The sequence below is a fragment of the Phyllobates terribilis genome, unplaced genomic scaffold (assembly GCF_046119375.1).
Source record: "Phyllobates terribilis strain yellow unplaced genomic scaffold, ASM4611937v1 Scaffold_3__8_contigs__length_932513732, whole genome shotgun sequence".
In the NCBI taxonomy this organism is placed as follows: Eukaryota; Metazoa; Chordata; class Amphibia; order Anura; family Dendrobatidae; genus Phyllobates; species Phyllobates terribilis.
In genome coordinates this window covers 186,505,740-186,525,039 of record NW_027362763.1, presented here as the reverse complement: position 1 = coordinate 186,525,039, position 19,300 = coordinate 186,505,740, and the positions used below count along the sequence as shown (strand labels likewise).

General features: G+C 42.2%; 1 protein-coding gene across 2 annotated transcripts in view; it reads left to right on the top strand.

Moving 5' to 3' along the window:
* LOC141258986 (saxiphilin-like) overlaps positions 1-19,300 on the top strand; it is a 337,568-nt gene that overhangs the window by 24,076 nt on the left and 294,192 nt on the right. Inside the window, exons 7-10 of one of the 2 annotated variants that reach the window (XM_073674335.1) lie at positions 5,830-6,021; positions 8,113-8,248; positions 15,498-15,553; positions 16,449-16,612. The exons of the other annotated variant lie outside the window; for it this stretch is intronic. Coding sequence (XP_073530436.1) covers positions 5,830-6,021; positions 8,113-8,248; positions 15,498-15,553; positions 16,449-16,612 — 548 coding nt within the window. The remainder of the gene's footprint in view (positions 1-5,829; positions 6,022-8,112; positions 8,249-15,497; positions 15,554-16,448; positions 16,613-19,300) is intronic. 2 annotated transcript variants of the gene reach the window in all.

Below are 19,300 nucleotides of genomic sequence, written 5' to 3'. Positions count from 1 at the left end.
TCCACGAGCCTAAAAGGCAACATTTCAAGCACAAGCAGTCGTGAAATGTGAGAATTTAGTAGTGTGGCCTGTGGGGCGTTGGCTGCGAATTTGCGCTTCCGTTCCAAGGACTGGGGTATGGACAACTGAATGCTGCGCTGGGACAAGGATGTGGACGTGCTTCCTGATGCTGCTACTTGAGAGTGTGCAATGACAGGGGCAGCGCAGGAGGCATCTTCGCATGCACCATGGACAGGGGATGGGCTTGCATGCACAACAGCGGAAGAAGCAATGGTACCACCCGTAGACACTGTTCCTGGACCATGAGGTTCGGCTCACAAAGTCGGGTGTTTTGCTGCCATGTGCCTGATCATGCTGGTGGTGGTCAGGCTGGTAGTTTTGCTACCCCTGCTGATGCTGGCCTGGCAGGTGGTGAAAATGGCCTTTTTGGGGTTATTGGCAGAGTCTTTAAAAAACAACCAGAGTCGGAAATACCCAACAACTGGCAACTTCCTTCGTGTTGGTGTTACAGGGAACGCTTTCCTGCCTTCTGTCTGCGGCCACCACACTGCTTCTTCCTGCCTGTTGGGGTGCTCTGCCTCCCTCTCCTGTGTGCTTCTCTCCTCACTCTGCATGTCCTCCTGCCAGATTGGGTCAGTTACTATATCATCCACCACCTCGTCTTCCTCTTCTGTACCCTGGTCCTCCTCCTGACTTTCTGGCAATTGTGTCTCATCATCTTCCACCTCTTGTGACACTTTCCCACCATCGCCTTCGTGTGACCGTGGCTGCTCAAATATTTGGGCATCGCTACATGCGATCTCCTCTTGCCCCGCTTCAAGTGGACCGGGCGAGAGGCCCGAATCTATAAATGGAAAAGTGAATAGCTCTTCAGAGTGTCCAAGTGTGGGATTATTTGTCTCCGGGCACTCGACATGGTGGGAGGAAGGAGGATCAGGGTGAGGAATATGCGGTCCAGACTCACGGTTACTGAGACTTGACCGTGTGGAAGACAGGGTGGTGGTGGTGGCTAAGTGACTGGAAGCATTATCCGCTATCCCACCAACAACCTTTTGACACTGCTCTGGGTGCAATAGTGGTGTGCTGCGGTCCCCTAGGAATTGGGACAGGAAGGTCAGGCGAGAAGATATGGGTGTTTGTTGTGGCACAATTTCAGCTTGCCCACGGCCTTGTCCTTGTCCTCTGTATGCACCATCATCATCATGTCCAGTTCCCCGTCCCTTGCTACGTGCCTTGCCCATTTTAAATGGAGGACAATATCTTCCACGCTTACTAAAAATGACTGAATTTGGAGCGAGCTTTTTTGTGATCCGTGTGACAAAGAAACCACAGTTTTAAATACCTGGCCTGTAGGTAACTATTTTGAACAGCAAACTGGTGTCAATTGCTTCACTGACACACTGAAACAAATTTTTAATGGAGGTTAGAAATGGCTGTATTTTCTGAAAACGTACAGTACAGACCAAAAGTTTGGACACACCTTCTCATTTAAAGATTTTTCTGTATTTTCATGACTATGAAAATTGTACATTCACACTGAAGGCATCAAAACTATGAATTAACACATGTGAAATTATATACTTGCAAAAAAGTGTAAAACAACTGAAAATATGTCTTATATTCTAGGTTCTTCAAAGTAGCCACCTTTTGCTTTGATGACTGCTTTGCACACTCTTGGCATTCTCTTGATGAACTTCAAGAGGTAGTCACCGGAAATGGTTTTCACTTCAGAGGTGTGCCCTGTCAGGTTTAATAAGTGGGATTTCTTGCCTTATAAATGGGGTTGGGACCATCAGTTGTGTTGTGCAGAAGTCTGGTGGATACACAGCTTATAGTTCTACTGAATAGACTGTTTGAATTTGTATTATGGCAAGAAAAAAGCAGCTAAGTAAAGAAAAACGGTGACTAGCTCTTGAAGCTCATCAAGAGAATGCCAAGAGTGTGCAAAGAAGTCATCAAAGCAAAAGGTGGCTACTTTGAAGAACCTAGAATATAAGACGTATTTTCAGTTGTTTCACACTCTTTTGTTAACTGTATAATTCCACATGTGTTAATTCATAGTTTTGATAACTTCAATGTGAATGTACAATTTTCATAGTCTGAAAATACTGAAAAATCTTTAAATGAGAATGTGTGTCCAAACTTTTGGTCTGTACTGTATATGTGATCCGTGTGACGGAGAAAACACAGTTTTGAATACCTGGCCTGTAGATAACTATTTTGAACAGCAAACTGGTGTCAATTGCTTCACTGACACACTAAAACAAATTTTTAATGGAGGTCAGAAATGGCAGTATTTTCTGAAAACGTATATGTGATCCGTGTGACGGATAAAACACAGTTTTAAATACCTGGCCTGTAGGTAACTATTTTGAGCAGCAATCTGGTGTCAATTGCTTCACTGACACACTGAAACAAATTTTTAATGGAGGTCAGAAATGGCAGTATTTTCTGAAAACGTATATGTGATCCGTGTGACTATAAAACACAGTTTTAAATACCTGGCCTGTAGGTAACTATTTTGAACAGCAATCTGGTGTCAAGTGCTTCACTGACACACTGAAACAAATTTTTAATGGAGGTTAGAAAAGGCAGTATTTTCTGAAAACATATATGTGATCCGCGTGATGGAGAAAACACAGTTTTAAATACCTGGCCTATAGGTAACTATTTTGAACAGCAAACCTGTGTCAAAAACTTCGCTGACACCGTGAAAAAAAAATTGAATGGAGGCCAAAAATGGCAGTATTTTCTGAAAAAGTATATGTGATTCGTGTGACAGAGAAAACACAGTTTTAAATAGCTGGATTTTTAGCGCTGTAATATGGAAAGGACCTGGCTGTATTCCGCAGTGCCAACAAGCAAATGGCACAGAAAAACAGTGTTCTCTGGATTGTTTTTTAAGCAAATAATGAGGATTAAGAACCAAAAAAAAGTATTCCTGGCCCCTGAGACCTGGGCATTTGTCTAGAAATATATAACAGCAGCAGAAGGCAGAACTGGAATGGAACCTCTTGTGCTATATGCACTGCAGTCTGCTGTATACACTGCATGCCTATACACCCTGCCTGCCTGATATCTCTGCAGATGGATTGGTCCTCAGAAGGACTGTTTGTTAAGATGGATATGTGTAATGTATGTATTTTCTCCCTACACTACCTAATACACAACCAAATTTCTCCCTAGCTCAGTAGCACCTCTCCCTACTCTGCCTGTTTCCTGGAGTGACTGTGACGTGCACAGCGGCGCCAGGTCTGATATAGACCTGATGCCGCTGTGCGGCCAGCCAATCACTGTAATGGCACAACCACCATGGCTGCGGCATTACAGTGAGTGGCAGGCAATCCCTGCATGTTGATTGGCGCTCTAAACATGCAGGGAGGGGACCCGAGCATCCGCCTGAGCATCTCGCAAGTACTCGGTGAGCTCCGAGCATCTTGAGTACTGAGATGCTCGGGCGAGTACCGAGTACTTGCGAGTATGCTCGCTCATCACTACTCATTAGTCCTCGTCTCCAATGCACTCAAAATCTAATTTCACTATCTGTGGCCTTTTTCACACATCTGACACTCATGATCCAAATATGGTCCATGATGTCAAAACTGGCATATATGAACCTGGTGAATCGATTCAGGAGACATGTGACCAGTCCAGACATCTTTATCCTTATTTGGACCATGAAAGTTGGATTTGTGAAACTGGCCTTAGACACTCACATACAGCCCAGTTTCATGGGAAGCCAAATAGCCTATAAGTAAAGTGCACAAAAAAATAAAGGGAACACTTAAACAACAGAATATAACTCCAAGTGAATCAAACATCTGTGGAATCAAACTGTCCACTTAGGAAGCAACACTGATTGACAATCAATTTCACACACATGCTATTGTGCAAATGGAATAAACAATAGATAGAAATTATTGGCAATTATCAAGACACCCTCAATAAAGGAGTGGTTCTGCAGGTGGAGACCACAGACCACATCTCAGTACCAATGCTTTCTGGCTGATGTTTTGGTCACTTTTGAATGTTAGTTGTGCTTTCACACTCGTGGTAGCATGAGATGGACTCTACAACCCACAGAAGTTGCTCAGGTAGTGCAGTTCATCCAGGATGGCACATCAATGCCAGCTGTGGCAAGAAGGTTTGCTGTGTCTGTCAGCGTAGTGTCCAGAGGCTGGAGGCGCTACCAGGAGACAGGCCAGTACACTAGGAGACGTGGAGGGGGCCGTAGGAGGGCAACAACCCAGCAACAGGACCGCTACCTCTGCCTTTGTACAAGGAGGAACAGAGCCCTGCAAAATGACCTCCAGCAGGCCACAAATGTGCATGTGTCTGTACAAACGGTTAGAAACCGACTCCATGAGGGTGGTATGAGGGCCCGATGTCCACAGATGGGGGTTGTGCTCACAGCCCAACACCGTGCAGGGCACTTGGCATTTGCCACAGATCACCAGGATTGGCAAAGTTGCCAGTGGCGCCCTGTGCTCTTCACAGATGAAAGCAGGTTCACACTGAGCACATGTGACAGACGTGACAGAGTCTGGAGACGCTGTAGAGAGCGATCTACTGCCTGCAACATTCTTCAGCAAGACCGGTTTGGCAGTGGGTCAGTAATAGTGTGGGGTGGAATTTCTTTGGAGGGCCGCACAGCCCTCCATGTGCTCGCCAGAGGTAGCCTCACTGCCATTAGGTACCGAGATGAGATCCTCAGACCTCTTGTGAGACCATATGCTGGTGCGGTTGGCCCTGGGTTCCTCCTAATGCAGGACAATGCCAGACCTCATGTGGCTGGAGTGTGTCAGCAGATCCTGCAAGATAAAGGCATTGAAGCTATGGACTGGCCCGCCCGCTCCCCAGACCTGAATCGGATTGAGCACATCTGGGACATCATGTCACGCAACATCCACCAACGTCACTTTGCTCCACAGACTGTCCAGGAGTTAGCGGATGCTTTAGTCCAGGTCTGGGAGGAGATTCCACAGGAGACCATTTGCATCCTCATCAGGAGCATGCCCAGTCATTGTAGGGAGGCCATATAGACACGTGGAGACCACACACAATACTGAGCCTCATTTTGACTTGTTTTAAGGACATTATATCAAAGTTGGATCAGCCTGTAGTGTGTTTTTCCACTTTAATTTTGGGGGTGACTCCAAATCCAGGCCTCCATTGGTTAATAAATTTGATTTCCATTGATGATTTTTGTGTGATTTTGTTGTCAGCACATTCAACTTTGTACAGAACAAAGTATTCAATGAGAATATTTCATTCATCCAGATCTAGGATGTGTTATTTGAGTGTTCCCTTTATTTTTTTGAGCAGTGTATATTGTTTTTGGAATGTGGAATCCAGAGAATCCAGAAGGAAACCAATACAGACGCAGGAGAAAAAACTCAATGCTGATGTTAATACCTAAAACTCCAGCTCAGCAAAGTACTGAGGAAACCAAATGTATAACTATATTTCTAAGACTGCTGTTACATCTGCATTGCGGCACCTTCACATATGACAAAAATGAAAAAGAAACCTCTCCATGCACTACGGTACTTTTTTCTTCACCATAATTACAAACACCCCTGTACTGCATGAGAGAAACCATTGAAATCTTTTGGGACCATTGGTCAATTTTGATATCTGTTTTATGATGGATCCAGTACTGTGTTGTAATTTGTGCTTTAAAATGGACACTGTTTAAAAGGGTATTTTTATTCCACAGGGGTAGTCTTGTTATCAAGTTTTTTTCAAATTTTCATGAAGATGTAAAAATAAGTATGAAAAGTTTATAACATTCTTACACATTGTTACATCATTAATTATGTATTTCAGATCCTTTAACGCTGCACTATGCCGTCGCTGTGGTGAAAAAATCAAGTAGTTTCCAGCTTGATCATTTGAAAGGCAAGAGATCTTGTCATTCTGCGGTGGGAGAGGCAGCAGGTTGGGTCGCTCCTTTGAACATTCTCCTTAAGAAGAAATTACTGTCGTGGGGAGGACCTGAACAAAAATCTATTGAAAAAGGTACGAGAGAGTATAATTACAACAGAGAATAAGTGAAGCACCAACGTCAAAGTTGGAGTTATCATTTTATATGTTAAAGTATAGAGATGAGCGGATTATTCTAAATTCAAATTTGCCGAATTTTCCCCCAAATTTTGATTTGCGCAAAATCAATTTGCCAAAAAATCACAATACTGACAAGAGTCTAATTGCCTGGAAATAGGTGTATTACACCTGAGATGTACTATGTGTATATTGAACTATTTGGCTAGGTTTTAAACAAATGATAACAAGTGTTAAAGGTCTGCTTAATGAAGGCCCCGTCACACTAAGCGAGATCGCTAGCGAGATCGCTGCTGATTCACAAGTTTTGTGACGCAACAGCGACCTCAGTAGCGATCTCGCTACGTTTGACACGTAGCAGCGACCAGGCCCCTGCTGTGAGATCGCTGGTCGTGTCAGAAGGGCCTGGACCATTTTTTGATCGTTGAGGTTCCGCTGGGTAGCATGCATCGGTGCGTTTGACACCTTACCAATGACCTAGTTGGCGACTCAGAACTGAGACACATAGGCGTGCATTTGCGTTGCCTTCTTAAGGCCGCCAATCAGAACGCAGTAGCGACCACCAATCGGAGCTGAGGGGACGCGGAAAAGGCAACACAGATGCACGCCTGTGTGACTACAGCGTCACACAGTACGTTCCTCATCGAGGTCAAAATCGTCAAAGTAGCTGTTATGTGACAGGGTCCCAACGACCGCCAACATCGTTATACAGGTCGCTACGGGTCTTGTTTAAGGACATTACATCAAAGTTGGATCAGCCTGTGGTGTGTTTTTCCACGTTAATTTTGGGGGTGACTCCAAATCCAGGCCTCCATTGGTTAATAAATTTGATTTCCATTGATGATTTCTGTGTGATTTTGTTGTCAGCACATTCAACTTTGAACAGAACAAAGTATTCAATGAGAATATTTCATTAATTCATTCAGATCTAGGATGTGTTATTTGAGTGTTCCCTTTATTTTTTTGAGCAGTGTATTTCCCTCTTCAACAAAAATGCAACGTAGAGTACTGTAAACCTAGAATGCAATGTTGTGAAGTAGTTACTAGTTGGTTCAGGAGGACTGGAAATGAAAATGCAGCAACAACATCCAGTATGGCCATCGGGTGCAGTTGTGCAATTCATAAATTGAACAATTTAAACAGGTACAACTAAAATGTGACCTTTTTTAAAAATATTAAGGAAAAAAAAATAACATGAATACATGCAATGACAAAATTGAAAAGGACAAAAAAAATCTATGAAGATTCACGTCCCAACAGCAAGCACCTGCAACCTGTATTTAGGGGTCCAGTGTATGGGTCTAGTATGGAATTATTAAAACACAAAGTGTGCAATAAAAATCTTTTTACAGTGTGGATACTTTGTGAGGTAGGCAGTTGTGTTTAAATTTCTGGATTATGGATGTTTTTCTTATGATGTAAAAAAAAATGGATTGCCTGTCTTACACATGTTGCAGCTGTTTTGATTCTGACCCAAAGTCAGATATGCTGGATCACCAGTGAGGCAAAGTTAAGAGATTAGGCCCTCCAATATATGAGTTCTCGGAGAAAAGACTGTACACGGATCGTGAGCATATCAGTTTTGTTTATTCACCCAAGAATTCTATCTCTTATACCATTTACAAGCAATGTAACTCAATGCAGCCCGTGTAGCCCCCCACTTTGTCCAGGTCATGATGACTTTATTCACCCTGTCCCCATAACATGGTTTTAGCAGGATTTAGCAGAATGTTACATATGAGATAAGATGCATAAGATCCTTGAGTGGAGACTACGAGGCTGGATAATTCTAAACAAAGTATAAGCTAGAGAAAAGACAGGAATCTAGAGAATGTAAAGAAATGTAGTGAAGAGGAAAAACATTAACCCTTTTATATCACACACTATCTGTAACACACCCTTGGATTCAAAATGTTATTTAAGTAGCAAAAATAGCACTAAGGGGTTCAATACTGCCCTCCTTGTTTGCATTCTGCTAATAATAGTGCTCTTCAATCTGTATTGGTGATATGTTCTCTATACACTGACTACACTCTGTTTCCACCATAGTCGCCTCAGAGATCTTCTCAGCGAGCTGTGCCCCAGGAGCTCAAGAGGCGAACCTGTGTGTGCAGTGTGCAGGTCAGGAAGATAAGTGCACACGTGGTCCTGGAGAGCCGTACTATGGGGATGAAGGGGCTTTTAGGTGAGTTATAATGCAACTTTTAAGTCTTTAGATGTTACTTGCCTCATTAGGAAACTACTATGCTAGAGAAAAAAGACACATTGAAAAAGCTGCTGGTGTATAAATGATAACTTGTTTTGCATCTGACTTTGAGGCAGTTTTTCCTTACAATGTATTGCAAGTGGAATACTAACCCTTTTTTCTCTCTTGATTCTTCTTTGGATATAACTTCTTACTTATTTGTTTAATTGAACAAGTTTTAGATCACTCTGTTATGTTTTATCACTCACTTTATAGACTATAACTCTAATCCCCTCCCCAAAAATTGTTAAAAAATCCCCCAAATAAAAAGATTATTAAAAGTGGAATAAAAACAAAGATAAAAAAAACTAACACCTATCATGCTACAAAAACAAATATCCTAAATCTATTGGCAATAGTAATAAATTCAACCAGAATTATTTAAATTCAATTCCCATTTTGCTGTTTTATCCTAAATGACCTTATCAGACCAGCTAGACTACATTCTCAAATGTTAAAATGAAGTGAATTTTGAGTGGCAACATAGTTCATGAGATTTTAAGAAATCTCCACCACAAGCTTTAAAAAATATCTGCAGCGTAAATCGTCAAGAGCCGCAGGCTTAAGATATACAACATAAATTGACATACTGCAAACCTTAATTCCGCAGCAGTTGTTGATTTATGCTGCAGATATTTTTCGCACCTTGTGCCTGAGACTTTTTAGATATTGTTAGAACCTTGCTGTTAGGTTTTTTTTCCTTTGCTGGTCACATGACCTTGTTGGCCTATTTAGTCCTGCTCCGCCCTTCTGGCTTTGCTGGACTTCATTGTATATCTACTTTCTAGCTAGCCTGTGCTCTGTATCTAACTCTGTTAGTTTTCTTGGTCTACGGACCTCTATGTTCTATCTATTTTGTTTGTTCGTCTGTCTGCTACTATTTCTGTTAGGAGGTGTCCCATATTCCTCCCAGTCCTTAGTACTTGTAGGGATTCCCTCCCCACATCTATAGGTCTTCGTACAGACTAGATTAGGACTTTAGCAGGTCTGATCGCAGGATCAGGTTCCCTGTTACATCGTAGGGATTCAGCTGAGTCTCATAGTAGGGACAGATCTCCTCTCTTTCCTTAGCTTTGGTAGCAGAACATAACAGTAAGTCCAGCCAGCAAATTCTCTAAGGAAAGATTTTTCTGTTCCATCATGGTGTCGGTTCAGGATTTGGCTCATCGCCTGCAGGGACTCTCTCTGGAGGTGGCCGAGCTCCGTCAGCACGTGAGTAACTGTCCTGGAGCACATTTCTTGGAGCCTAAGGTATGTTTGCCGGATTTGTTTTTTGGTGAACACCGAGAATTTTTTTCATTTAAAAATGCTTGCTTATTGTATTTTCGTTTGAGACCTAAGTCCTCTGGGGATGAATCCCAGCGCGTAGGGTTCATAATGTCACTTTTGCGCAAAGAGCCTCAGGAGTGGGCCTTTTCTTTGCAACCTAGTGATTCATGCTTCAGATCAGTGGATAGTTTTTTTTCTGCTTTGGGACTATTATATGATGATCCTGACCGTGTCGCATCAGCTGAGACTGAGTTGAGACGTCTAAAACAAGGATCGGGTAATGTGGAAAAATATTGTACACATTTTCGTCGTTGGTCCACTCAAACAGGGTGGAACGATTCTGCTCTGAAAAGTCTATTTCTTGCTGGGCTCAGTGAAAGGGTTAAAGACCTGCTAATTGCTTATCCTACACCTGAAGATTTGCAACAGGCTATGCAATTAGCTATACGGGTGGATAGAAGACTGCGTGCTAGGGTTAATGAGAGCAAATCCTCTGCTATGTCAGTTTCTGGTTATGATAATGTGTGTACTAACAGTGGTGAACCGATGGAGATTGGATCGGTGGCACCTCGCTCTCAAGAAAAAGACCGTCGTTTTTCGCAAGGCTTGTGTTTCTACTGCGGAAAATCTGGTCATTTGATTAAAGGCTGTGAGCTTCGTATGAAGAAAGAAAAAAAAAATGGTCAGTCACGCCCGTATTGCCTGTTTAAATTCCAAGGGTATATTTTTAGCTGCTTCCACGATTGCTCAGGAAAAATTAATGGAATTTCGGGTGTTTGTTGATTGCGGGTCTACACTGAATGTAATTGATGGGGGATTCGTGGAAAAACTCAATTTAAAACCTGAACCTTTGTCATCCCCCATTGCTGTGGTTTCTGTGGATGGCTCCCCTTTGAAGAATATTACTCTCAAGGTCAGTGAATTTCCTCTCACTATTAATGGTGTTCACCATGAGAAATTGGATTTGGTAGTGTTGAATAACTTGCCTTCTCCAGTAATATTGGGTTTGCCCTGGTTAAAATTTCACAATCCTGTACTGGATTGGTCTACCAGTGAAATTAAATCCTGGAGCCATAAATGTTATAACAAGTGTTGTAACGGGCGTATTGCAGCTTTGGATAGGGGAGAATTGCCTGTTCCTATTCAGGATTTTTGGAGAGTTTTTTCTGAGAAGGAATCGCAGGTTTTGCCTCCCCATAGAGACTATGATTGTTCTATTGAATTTGTCCCTGGAGCGACTCTTCCTAAGAGTCGTTTATTTAACCTTACTATTCCTGAGAGGAAGGCTTTGGAGGAATACATACAGACAAGCTTGGCCGCCGGTCACATTAGGCCCTCTAAGTCTCCTGTGGCGGTTGGATTTTTTTTTGTAAAAAAAAAGGACGGCGGTTTACGTCCTTGTCTGGATTTTCGTGAGATTAACAAAATTACGGTACGCAATCCTTACCCACTGCCATTGATTCCTGATCTGTTTAACCAGTTATTGGGGGCCAAGTGGTTCTCTAAAATTGACCTTAAGGGGGCATACAATCTGTTGCGCATGAAGGAGGGTGATGAATGGAAGACTGCTTTTAACACTCCTGTGGGTCATTTTGAGAATCTGGTTATGCCTTTTGGTCTCACTAATGCTCCTGCATTTTTTCAGAATCTGATTAATGACATCCTTAGACCTTTGATCGGTAAAAATGTGGTTGTGTATTTGGATGACATTTTGATTTATTCGCCAGATCTGGAGTCTCATTGGCGGAGCGTGCGTGAGGTATTACAGTTATTAATGGACAATTCGCTTTTTGCTAAGCTGGAGAAATGTGAGTTCGCTGTACAGAGAATTAGTTTTTTGGGCTACATTATCTCCAGCAAAGGTTTTGAGATGGATCCGGTTAAGGTTCAGGCTGTGCAGGAATGGCCTAGGCCTATTGGTTTGAAATCGATACAGAGGTTTTTGGGTTTCGCCAATTACTATAGAAAGTTCATAAAAAATTTTTCTAGTATTGTCAAACCTCTGACTGATCTCACCAGGAAAGGTGCTGATGCGGTTCAGTGGTCTTCTGAGGCCATTGAAGCTTTTGTGTATCTCAAGGAGAGGTTCACCTCTGCTCCCATCCTTATGCAGCCTGATGTTACTAGGCCGTTTTTGGTTGAGGTTGATGCTTCCTCTGTGGGGGTTGGCGCAGTATTGTCTCAGGATAACGGGGATGGATTACATCCCTGTGCCTTTTTTTCAAAAAAATTTTCGGAGACTGAATTGAATTACGATATTGGTAATCGGGAATTATTGGCTATTAAACTCGCATTTGAACACTGGCGCCACTTCTTGGAAGGTGCGGAATTTCCCGTTCAGGTTCTTACGGATCATAAAAATCTGATATATCTTGATGCTGCCAAGCGCCTGAATGCCCGTCAGGCTAGGTGGGCACTGTTTTTCTCGCGGTTTAATTTCTCCGTTACTTACATCCCTGGTACTAAGAATGTTAAGGCGGATGCCTTGTCTCGCAGTTTTTCTCCCATAGTCGGTGCTGAGAAAGAGGAAAACATTTTACAAGAAGGTGTTGTGATAGCTGCTTTAGACTCCGTTTTGGAAGATGAGATTCTTAAAGCTCAGGAGAATGCCCCATCTAACACTCCTCATGGGAGGTTGTTTGTGCCTGAGACCTTTAGGAGAGATTTGTTTGTTGAGTGTCACGAATCTCGGTTGGCAGGTCATCCCGGAATCTCTGAGACCAAGAGACTGGTGGGTCGCAGTTTTTGGTGGCCTGGATGGCAGAAGGAAGTCATTAAGTGGGTGCGCCAATGTACTATATGTGCTAGATCTAAGTCCTCACATACTCCTGCTGCGGGGTTGCTTTGTCCTTTGGAGGTCCCCAGTGCTCCTTGGACACATTTGGCTATGGACTTTATAACTGACCTTCCCCCCTCTGAGGGTTTTACTGTCATCTGGGTGGTCGTGGACCGCTTTAGCAAGATGTGTCACTTGGTTCCCTTCGTCAAACTGCCCTGCGCTAAAACTCTCGCTAAGGCCTTTGTCAAGGAAATTGTCAGACTTCATGGCGTTCCTACTGACATTGTTTCTGATAGGGGTCCTCAGTTCGTGGCTCGTTTTTGGCGTGCCTTTTGTGACAGGTTGGGAATTCATTTGTCGTTTTCGTCCGGATATCATCCTGAATCTAATGGCCAGACAGAAAGGAAAAACCAGGATGTTGAGCAGTTCTTGCGTTGTTTTGTGGCAGACAATCAAGAGGGGTGGTCTGAGTTTCTGCCACTTGCCGAATTTGCTCTGAACAATCATACATCTTCTTCTGCTGGTTGTTCGCCTTTTTTTTGTTGTTCTGGGAGACATCCGTCGTTTGGGTCGTTCTCCAAGTTGGGATCTGCCGTGCCTGAGGAGGAGAATTTTTCCGGTGATTTGGAAAGAGTTTGGACGGATGTGCGTGGTAATCTTCAGGAGGCCAACAGAAAATCTAAAGACTACTTTGATAGGAAACGACAGGAGGTTTTGTTCGCTGTTGGTGACATGGTTTGGTTGTCCTCTAGGAATCTGCGGTTGATGATTCCTTCTAAGAAATTGGGTCCCAAGTTTGTAGGGCCCTTTAAGGTACTTCAGGTTGTCAACCAATCTGCTGTTAGGTTGGAGGTTCCTACCTCCTGGAGAATTAATCCGGTCTTTCATGTCTCTCTGTTAAAAAAAGCTGTTGTGTCGGATGGTGACGCCTCTGCCTCTGTTCCTCCGGTGGTGGAGGACGGGGAATATGAAATTTCTCGCATCCTTGACTCTAGACGGTATAGAGGTAGTTTGCAGTATCTTGTGGCCTGGAAAGGTTTCGGACCCGAGGATAACTCTTGGGTGAGGTCAGATGATGTTTCCGCGTCCAGACTTATCAGAACGTTTCACAGGAGATTTCCTGATAAGCCTGGTCCTAGGGGATCCGGAGGATCCTCTTAGAAGGGGGGGTACTGTTAGAACCTTGCTGTTAGGTTTTTTTTCCTTTGCTGGTCACATGACCTTGTTGGCCTATTTAGTCCTGCTCCGCCCTTCTGGCTTTGCTGGACTTCATTGTATATCTACTTTCTAGCTAGCCTGTGCTCTGTATCTAACTCTGTTAGTTTTCTTGGTCTACGGACCTCTATGTTCTATCTATTTTGTTTGTTCGTCTGTCTGCTACTATTTCTGTTAGGAGGTGTCCCATATTCCTCCCAGTCCTTAGTACTTGTAGGGATTCCCTCCCCACATCTATAGGTCTTCGTACAGACTAGATTAGGACTTTAGCAGGTCTGATCGCAGGATCAGGTTCCCTGTTACATCGTAGGGATTCAGCTGAGTCTCATAGTAGGGACAGATCTCCTCTCTTTCCTTAGCTTTAGTAGCAGAACATAACAGATACAGGTGCAAAATTCTCCATGTGCAGTGCAAAATGTGAAATTTTCAGCTTCCCTGCACTTTCTTTGCAATGATATCCATATCACTGTGGGAGATCAGTTTCTGAATGTACACAGTAAATACATTCTGTGGGAACGTAGCAGTAGGGTATATTCAGACAGAGTTTTAAGAGGATTTTGATGCAGTTTCAGCACTAAAATCCATGTGCACTTTTCCTATTGAAATCAATTAGAAGATTATTATTGAGTATTTATCATTTTTTACATGGTATTATTTTTTTTATTTATTATTTTTGCATGGTAAAAAAAAAAAGGATCATGTTAATTACTGCTCTGTTTTCAGTGTGAAAATACTTCACACTTCCCCATTCAGTCAATTACAATCATAAAAGATAATGCAGATGCAAAATAACTAGTTAGGCAACACCCCAGAGACCAGCTAAAGTGTAGAGCTCCAGCTACATAGTCAAAAGGTTGCATGGCCCGGATCACTTGCAAATACACAACAGCTATCAAAACTGAAAAATCCAGTGATCTTAATAAAACCAGATATTTATTGAGGCAACTAAAAAACCATAGAAAGGTTTCTTGCAAAGTTCAAACCAAATCCTGATCCTTCACCATAGCTAGGCTTACAGGCAATGACAATGTTAAAATGCACTTGATGTGCCAATCAACAGTGAACATAAATTAGTGCATATATAACATGATCCCTCAGTGAGCTGGCAGTCAGTCTTGTCTTAAGCATTTTAGCTGTTTTTCATGATGAGTTCAGGGGGAGAATAAGAAGTAGCTAATAAGTGGAGAAAGAAACATTTCTCTCATATATTACTTCATATATTACAAAGTTTTTTATGCTTAAGCCGGGGTCACGCAAGCATTGATTCTCTCTTGAGAGAGAATCGGATCAACTATGCTAATAACACTCGGCTCAAACTCTGATCAGTACATTGTGCTTCGATTCTCTCGCATGATTGTATCACAGGTGCGGAGAAGATGGAGAACTTAATTTCTCCATCTTCTTCATTGTCTGTGTCCATGTAAATCCTAGTGCAGTCCGATGTTTTACACACACCCATAGACTTGTGGTTGTGTATCATCTGATTAGCGGATCCACACGCAGGATGCTGTAATTTTTTTAGATCTTTGAAAGAAAAAAGCAGATCAGCACTGCCCCATAGTATAACATTGGGCCGAGTGCTCTCCGATAAAACATCAGATAGCACTCGGCCTAGTTATATGGCAGTGTGAGCGAGCCCTTACTTGAACTATTTAAGTTTGATGACCACGTTAGTATAAATTCAATTATCTTAATCTTTTAAATTAAATTCTTATATTCAATTAACTTAAATTCTTCCCTTAGTAGATGCACTTCTACTGCATCCGCCTATCGGCACTGACCTACTGTGCCTTGTGGAAAATCTGGCCCTAGCAGATATGATTTCATGCATTTTTTATGGAAACTTTTATTTTTCATTGAACCTTTGTAATGCTACGATGTAGACTAATGGCTATAATGGCTAGATGCTTTTTGTTCTTTGACCAGATGTTTGAGAGATGATAAAGGAGATGTTGCTTTTGTGGAAGACACAGTATTATCAGGTAACTTAATTCTAAGACTATACAAAAAAATCTACAGATGATAAATGTATGATGTTTGGGGGTCCCCACCATTGAAGACACCTTTTAGGAGCAGTTTAGATGGAGCAGTGGACTACCACTGCCTTTAAAGTGGTTCTGTGATCACTTCTGACATATCTTTTTTGTAAATGCATGTATTCAACATAAATCCACAATTCAAAATCATATTTTCTGATAGCTTTTGCATTGTGCTATTTACTCTATTATATCTATTAAAAAATAATGAATATATTGACAATCAGGTGTTAACATCTTCCTTGTCCAAAGGGTGTGATCAAACAGTTTAATACTGTCACCAATGATTGGACAGTGACCAGACAATTTAGGGACGTACCCCCAATTGCCAACACCTAGTTGTCAATGATTCACCGATTAGTAGTAGGAATAACAGCAGAATGGCAAAATGTAGAGCTGTAAAAAAGATGAATCAGAAATGAGAATTGGCATTACGTAGGAAAGTTACTAAAATAGAAATCTATGAAGAGTTGGCAGGTCCTCATTAATGACTGTGGGATCAAAAAATCTGGCTAAGTGCTGTACTCCATATATTCTGTGGATGAGTGCTAAATGTTTTTTTGGAGAGACTAACCCTTAAGACATTACATTAGTTTATATTGTTTTTTTTTTGTTAAATAGTATCAGTACACATACTTATTTCCACTTACTGTACATTGTATTATGCTATAAACTCTCATTCATCATATGTCATTTACTAAACATCTCCAACTTCTATAAAGATGACAGCCCTGATATGATGAAACACTGGTACATTTATTTATCCATACATCAGATTTCATTACAGTTTTAATATACTGTATATCTTCTTGTCATATAAATTCCTTGCATTGTTCTTCAGGGCAATACTCAGACAATTTTGAGCTGCTGTGTCCAGACAATACTAGAAGACCACTAAGCCAATATAAAATCTGTAACTTTGGAAGAATCCCCAGACATGCTGTGGTGACCAGGAGCACCGGAGACAAGATGAAGGATGTCACCGGCTATCTTCTTGAAGCACAGGTAAAATTATAAGCATCATCTGAAATTAAGTATGTCTAATGGGTAGACACGTGGTCAAATTGCATACATACTTCTCCAAAGAATTGCTGTGTCAAGTACAGAAATAATGGTAAATATTAACAATGCAACTTCTCCAAAGTTTCAGCACAATGTATATACCTATTACTGTTTATTCAATGTAACATAGTAACATAGTTTTTAAGGTTGAAGGAAAACTAAGTCCATCTAGTTCAACCCATAGCCTAACATGTTGATCCAGAGGAAGGCAAAAAAAAACACGTGGCAAACACTAAGCTCCACATTGGGGAAAAAAATTCCTTCCCGACTCCATACGACAATCAGATTAGTTCCCTGGATCAACGCCCTATCAAGGAATCTAGTATATAAAACCTGTAATATTATACTTTTCAAGAAAGGCATCCATGCCCTTCTTAAATTTTAATAGTGAATCACTCATTACAAGATCATGCGGCAGAGAGTTCCATAGTCTCACTGCTCTTACAGTAAAGAATCCCCATCTGTGATTATGATTAAACCTTCTTTCCTCCAGACGTAGAAGATGCCCCCTTGTCCCCGTCTCTGGCCTCAGAGTAAAAAGATCAGTAGAAAGGGCTTTGTACTGTCCCCTCATGTACTTGTACATAGTAATAAGATCACCCCTAAGCCTTCCTTTTTACACAATAAATAACCCCAAGTGTAATAACCTGCCTTGGAATTGAAGACCCCCCAGTCCTCTAATAACCATGCTGTCTTGATTTGGTTTTTATAGAATTTATTTAATTTTCTATATTTATTTAATGCCTCATCACTACCCACTTGCTTTAGTTCTCTAAATGCTTTATTTTTGTCACTTATTGTACCCCTTACAGCTCTATTTAGCCATAGTGGTTTCCTCCTATTTCTAGCATGTTTATTCCCATAGGGTATATATTGTGCACTGGTCCTATTCAGGATGCTAATAAATGTCTCCCATTTGCTTTGTGTAGCTTTATGTCTCAGGATATCGTCCCAGTTTATTGCACTAAGATCACCTCTCAACCGCTGGAAATTTGCCTTCCTGAAGTTTAGTGTCCTGGTAACCCCTCTACTACACATCTTATTAAAGGTTACATGAAAACTTATTATTTTGTGATCACTATTACCCAAGTGGCCCCCAACTCGTATATTTGATATGTGGTCTGGCCTGTTGGTTAATATTAGCTCTAGCAGTGCCCCCCTTCTTGTTGGGTCCTGAACCAGTTGTGAAAGGTAATTCTCTCATAGTTGTCAAAAACCTATTACCTTTGCTTGAACTACAGGTTTCTGTCCCCCAATGTATTTCAGGGTAGTTGAAGTCCCCCATAATAATGACTTCTCCTTGAGTCGCTGCTTCCTCTATTTGCTTTACGAGGATATTCTCCGCTGCTTCCATTATTTTTGGAGACTTATAACAAACCCCTATCAGTAATTTATTATTTTTTTCCCCTCCCCTTATCTCCACCCACAGGGACTCTACATTTTCATTAGATTCACATATATTCTCCCGCAAGATGGGTTTTAAGGATGATTTTACATATAAACACCCCCCCCTCGCTTGTTTGTACAGTCATTTCTGAACAGACTGTAGCCCTGTAAATTAACTGCCCAGTCATGGCTCTTGTCCAGCCATGTCTCAGATATCCCCACCATGTCATAATTATTTTCCAACAAAATTAATTCAAATTCCTCCATTTTGTTGGTGAGGCTTCTGGCATTAGTGTACATGCATTTTATGTATCTCTCTGTACCTCTATTCCTTCTTACTTTATTGACTGTTCTAACCCCACCCCCAATTTCTTTATTTGTGCCAGGTCACTATCTGGACTATCTTCCCCACCTACAAAAATGAATACTCTCCCCCCAATCCCTAGTTTAAACACTCCTCCAACCTTCTAGCCATTTTCTCCCCCAGCACAGCTGCACCCTCCCCATTGAGGTGCAGCTGGTCCCTAACGTAGAGTCTGTAGCCAACTGAGAAGTCGGCCCAGTTCTCCAGGAACCCAAATCCCTCCTTCCTACACCAGTTCTTGAGGCACTTATTTATCTCCCTAATCTCCCATTGCCTCTCTGGCGTGGCACGTAGTACAGGTACTATTTCCGAGAATACCACCTTGGAGGTCCTTGTTTTAAGCTTGCAGCCTAATTCCCTGAAATTATCTTTATGGACCTTCCACCTACCTCTGACTTTGTCATTTGTGCCAATGTGCACCATGACTGCTGGGTCCTCACCAGCCCCTCCCAGCAATCTGTCAACCCGATCAGCGATGTGCCGGACTTGAGCGCCAGGTAGGCAGCACTCTGTTCGACGATCCCTGTCTTTGTGACAGATTGCCCTATCTGTTCCCTAATAATTGAGTCCCCCACTACCAGCACCTGCCTGGCCTGCCCTGCTCTCCTATTTCCCCCCTTACTGGAGCTGACACTCCTCCGGCTTTCAAGGGACATGAATTGCTGCAGCAGTGCTACCCCTGTACCGACAACCCCCTCATCTGCCAACTTTGCAAACTTATTGGGGTGTGCCAGATCAGGACTAGCCTCCCTGGCACTCTTCCCTCTACCCCCCCTTCTAACTGTCACCCAGCTAGCTTCCTCACTGTCCTGCTGCTCCCTACTACCACCCTTCCCCACATCTACCCCAGTGAGCAGCTGCTCAGTGAGCAGCAGACTCCT